This window comes from Coenobita brevimanus, chromosome 27, assembly GCF_032717465.1.
Source record: "Coenobita brevimanus isolate Jiangsu-jjx chromosome 27, ASM3271746v2, whole genome shotgun sequence".
Lineage (NCBI taxonomy): Eukaryota > Metazoa > Arthropoda > Malacostraca > Decapoda > Coenobitidae > Coenobita > Coenobita brevimanus.
Window position 1 is genome coordinate 3,635,001 of NC_136980.1, and position 5,000 is coordinate 3,640,000.

Below are 5,000 nucleotides of genomic sequence, written 5' to 3' on the forward strand. Positions count from 1 at the left end.
TAGGTAGGCAGATGGGTAGGTAGGTAGGTAAGTAGGTAGGTAAGAGGGTAAAAAGGCAGGTAGGTAGGTAAGTAGTTAGGTGGGTAGGTAGGTAGGTAGGTAGGTAGGAAAAAGGGTAAAAAGGCAGGCAGGTAGTAAATATTGTAATGCTGAGTCTGCTGGGGCTAATCGGTTCAACACGGAGGCCTGGGGTGCTGACCGCTGCTGATGGGTGCTGATTTAGTGGATGGGTAACCTGTGCGCTGATCTGATGAAGTAATCAAGTAATGCTGACTCCACAATGCAATATGGGACGCTGGGGTGGGTGCTGACCGGTGCTAACAAACGCGCAGCTTGGTAGTGGGCTATCGTGGTGCTGATTTGGTGCTGAGTGTAATCAAAGTGCCGAGAAAAAGGGAAAAGGGAAAATGCAAGAAAAAAAATACAGGTGGTTGCCGACTGCAGGCCTGAGGTGATTGGAGGCAATGAACTTTCTGTAAAATAATGTACTTTCCAAAATACAATTCTGTTTGGATTGAGGTCGTATAGAATCGAAAAAGTGCCGGGTTAGTGAACTATTCCAGTGCCGAGATAAAGAGGACGCTGAACTGCTTACCAAGTGAATTAGTTAATGAAGGATTGTCAAAGGCGAACGCAGGAATCTCTTAAAACAGAAATTTGAGAGAGAAGTGGAAAAAGTATAAAGAAGTCTGTGAGTCGATTCAGCTGATAAACAAACATCAGATACATGTAACGAGAGACAGCAAGAAGATTCATAGCCTGAGTTTGAACTGAAAAGATTTAAGTTCGGGAATACAAGAACAAGTTAGACTGTTAAGATTGTTACATACGCAGACACATCCACCTTTGGCTTTAAAATGAGTATAGAGAAACTACATAAAACAGGGCAGGGGCTTCTGTCAGTGGCCTCCGTCAGCCAGGTGTATGCGAGATGAAGGCAGGGTTTAGAGGAAGAGAGAGAGGGTGCTCAGAGAGAGAAAGTTAAAGTAAAGATCATGAATGTTGCAGTAGTGAGAGAAATTAGGAGCGGTCATACAAGATGGTCCACATATTTCGCATCCCGTTTCTCGTGTGTAGCGGGTACGGCTCAATCAGCGTTATCGGCGTCTATCTCCAAATCCTGCATAAATTTTCGTCTTCCCATAACTGCCATTCTTTATGGTATAGTCTGATCTACGTCCAGTGATTGCATGACTCAGCAGGACTATTTATGCTCACTAGTCAGCATATCAGTCAGTATATTAATGTGCTGACTACCTAATATGCTGACTCGAGCTAATATGCTGACTCTACCTTATTTCCTGACTAATATCCTGACTCTGCTATGCTGACTCTCCTACAGACACACGGTCAGCATATCAGTCAGCATATTAATGTGCTGACTATAATATGCTGACTATAATGTGCCGTCTACCTAATATGCTGACTCTATCTTATATCCTCATTAGTATCTTGACTCTACTATGCTGACTCAAGTGCTGACTCTCCCACAGACACACGGTGGTGCTGATGGTGCTGACTTACATCCTACCGCTGGTGTGTATGGGGTTCACCTATGTGCGGATCGGGCTGACCTTGTGGGGGAGCAGAAGCATCGGAGAGCAGACGCCAAGACAGATGGAGAGTATCAGGTCCAAGAGGAAGGTAAGAGGAAGAGGAAGGAGGAGGAGGAGGAGGAAGAGGAAGAGGAAGGAGGAGGAGGAGGAGGAAGAGGAAGAGGAAGGAGGAGGAGGAGGAGGAAGAGGAAGAGGAAGGAGGAGGAGGAGGAGGAGGAGGAGGAGGAGGAGGAAGGAAGGAAGTATGACAGATTGAGAGTATCAGGTCCAAGAGGAAGGTAAGAGGAAGAGGAGGAGGAGGAAGAGGAGGAGGAGGAGGAGGAGGAGGAGGAATAAAGGAGGAAGAAGGAAGGGGAGGAATGAAGAGGGGAAAGAATAAGGATGTATCAGAAGGCAGAATCGAAGAGGAAAGAGGTAGAAAAGAAGGAAGAGGAATTAAGAACAGATGAAGAAGAAGATAAAAGAGAGGAAGAGGGAATAAGAGGAACAGGAAAACGAGCGGCAGAAATGGGAAAGAGGAAAGAGGAGAGGAAGGTAGAGAGAAACCAGGAAAAATGGAGAGGTAGAAGAGGAGGCGATGAAGGAGAGAAGTAGGAAGGAAGGAAGGTTAAAGGAAGAGGAGACAAGGTTAAGATGTTGAGAGAGAGAGAGAGAGAGAGAGTGGACAGAAGGGGTAAAGGGGGAGATGCAACAAGAAATTAACAAAATCACACAGACACACACACACACACACACACACACACACACACACACACACACACACACACACACACACACACACACACACACACACAGAGTAAAAAAGACCTACCAACAAACGAAGACGATAAACAGTGAAGGAAAAGAACAAGAAAAAGAAAAAGAAGAAGAGAATTCAAATCAGTCAATAGGAAGTATAAAAGGAATTTTTTTTTTAAGCAGCAGGTGTAAAAATTATGTTAAAAAAAAAAAACTACAGGAAAAACGAGAATAGAAAAAATAAAAAAAAATAAATAGGAGAAGGGAAGGCATCAAGAAAAGAGTATGACGTAAGAGAAATAATGATGAGAATTAAGATTATATGGAGAGAGATGGGGAAGGCAAAAACAGCCTAATGAGATTAATTAAAAAGAGAGAGAGAGAGAGAGAGAGAAGGAAGGATGGATGGATGGAAGAAAGGAAGGAAAAAAAGAAAAGAATAAAGGAAGGAAGGAAGGAAGGGTAGAAGGAAGGAAGGAAGGAAGGAAGGAAGAAAGGAAGGAAGGAAGGAAGGGGTGAGAAAGAGGGAGGGGAGAGAGGGAGGGAAAACAGGAAGGAGAGGCAAGCTAGGAGGAAAGGGAGAGAGGGAGGGAAGATGTTGAAACGGGGAGAGGAAGAGAGGGAGAGGAAGAAAGGGAGGAAAGACAGGAAGGAGAGAGAAAGGAGGGAGGGAAAGAGGGAGAGAGAAAGACAAATAGGAAAGCTAGAAAAAAAGAGAAGGAAAGACAGGGAAGGAAGGCTGGAAGAAGGGGAGCGGAGAGAGGGGAGAGGAGGAGGGAGGGAGGGAGGGAGGGAAAATAAATGGAGGGAAAAAGAGGAGAGGAAAGATCTAAGGAATGAAGGGAGAATAAAATAGAAAGGGAGGGAGAATGGAGATAAAAAGGGAGGGAGGAGGCGGCAATAAAGGGCGCTAAGATAATTAAAAAGAAACTATCAAAGGCTTCTCACTTCTCCCCACCCCCTTCTCCCCTTCCTAATCACCCCATCCTCCCCCCCTCCTTTCCTCCCCTCCCCACAGTCTTCAATCAGGCTCTTGAAAAATGCCATTATTTTTCCCAATAATAGTAATGATAATAATAATAATAATAATAATAATAATAAACAGGGCAGCTTAACAGAGGCTCCCATATCATAAAAATAAATAAATTAATAAATAAAGTGTGGGAGAAACGAGAGGGGGAGGAACCATCATACATTCTTCCTATCTACCTACCTATCTATCTATCTGTCTATCTATCCATCTACCTATCTATCTATCTACCTATCTATCTATCTATCCTTCATCTGCCTAGTCATCCATTCATATATCTATCTATCTATCTATCGAAAAAATATATATAAAACATCCTTCTACAGTATCTTTCTTTAAAAATAGTATTGCCGGAAATGATTTAAAATATATTCCAATTATTCTCATTTAAAATACAGAAAATATTCATAGTATTTCCACTATACTTATTTTCCCGACACTCCCATGAACTATTTAAACTCCTGTGTGTGTGTGTGTGTGTGTGTGTGTGTGAGAGAGAGAGAGAGAGAGAGAGAGAGAGGGAGAGACTTTCCTTCATTAAAAACATCGGAAGGGGAAGAGAGGGAAGAGGAGGGGAGGGAAGAGGAGGGAAGACGATGGGGAGAAGAGAGAGGAAAGGAGGGGATAGGGAGAGAGGAGGGTGGACGGGGAGGGAAGCTGAGGGAAGAGGAAGAGGAGAGTGAAAGAGGAGGCGGAGAAGAGAGGAAGGGAGGGGTGAGAGGAGGGTGAGGGAAGAAGGAGGGGGAGAGGGGAGGGGAGGGAAAGAGGTAGGGGCGGAAAGGAAGGAAGGAGGGAGGGAAGGAGGAACCAAGAGGGAAGGAAGGAGCGAAAGAGGGAGGAGACGAGGAGAAAGTCGGAAGAGCAGAAGGGGAAGGGAGGAGAGAAAGAGGAGGTAACAGGGGGGGGGGAGAGGGGAGGAAATCCAGGCACTTCTTACATCAGAGGCGAAAAAGAAAAACGAAAAAAAGATCAGCCAATTAGGAGCGACGGACAGGTGTTCAAGAAAATGTGTGGCCCGTTACCTGAGGTAAAAAAAAATGACCTTTATTCTGCTACATTAACTCCTTATTATCCTCATTATCCATCTGTCTAACTGTCTATCTATCTATCCATCTATCTATCTATCTACAGTATCTATTTATACTATGTTGTCTATTCAGTTTAACCTTTCTCTCCTCATCAAAAAAAAGAACCATATTAAGGACAGCGTGACCAATCATCCTTCCCTGAGTAGCATTCTGAGACCAATATACCCCAACAATCCATCGAACTTGATCCCTTAAAACATTCACTGAAGCACCTTAACCCACTAGACCACCCGGCGTCTATTTGTTAGCTATATGGATACCACCCAACGCAGTGAATGGTTTCTGGAATGAAGGAAACTGGCTTGTCACTGCTACATGACGTGAGTGGATGGTAGGCTCTATCTCTCTCTCTCTCTCTCTCTCTCTCATTTATATGTATCGAAGGGGATGAATGTGAGAGAGGGGAGGAAAATAAAAACTGTGAATTGACAAGAGAGAGAGAGAGAGAGAGAGAGAGAGAGAGAGAGAACACCCCGGTACAAGACAAGGGCATTATGGGAGGTCACGTTTACACTATAATAGACCTCTCTCTCTCTCTCTCTCTCTCTCTCTCTCTCTCTCTCTCTCTCTCTCTCTCTCTCTCTCTCT

General features: G+C 44.2%; 1 protein-coding gene across 2 annotated transcripts in view; it reads left to right on the forward strand.

Annotated features, from left to right (window-relative positions):
• Positions 1-5,000, forward strand: part of LOC145394397 (tachykinin-like peptides receptor 99D) — a 145,536-nt gene that overhangs the window by 114,730 nt on the left and 25,806 nt on the right. For both annotated transcript variants that reach the window (XM_080268269.1, XM_080268270.1), the window contains exon 3: positions 1,494-1,644. In XM_080268269.1, coding sequence (XP_080124395.1) covers positions 1,494-1,644 — 151 coding nt within the window. The remainder of the gene's footprint in view (positions 1-1,493; positions 1,645-5,000) is intronic.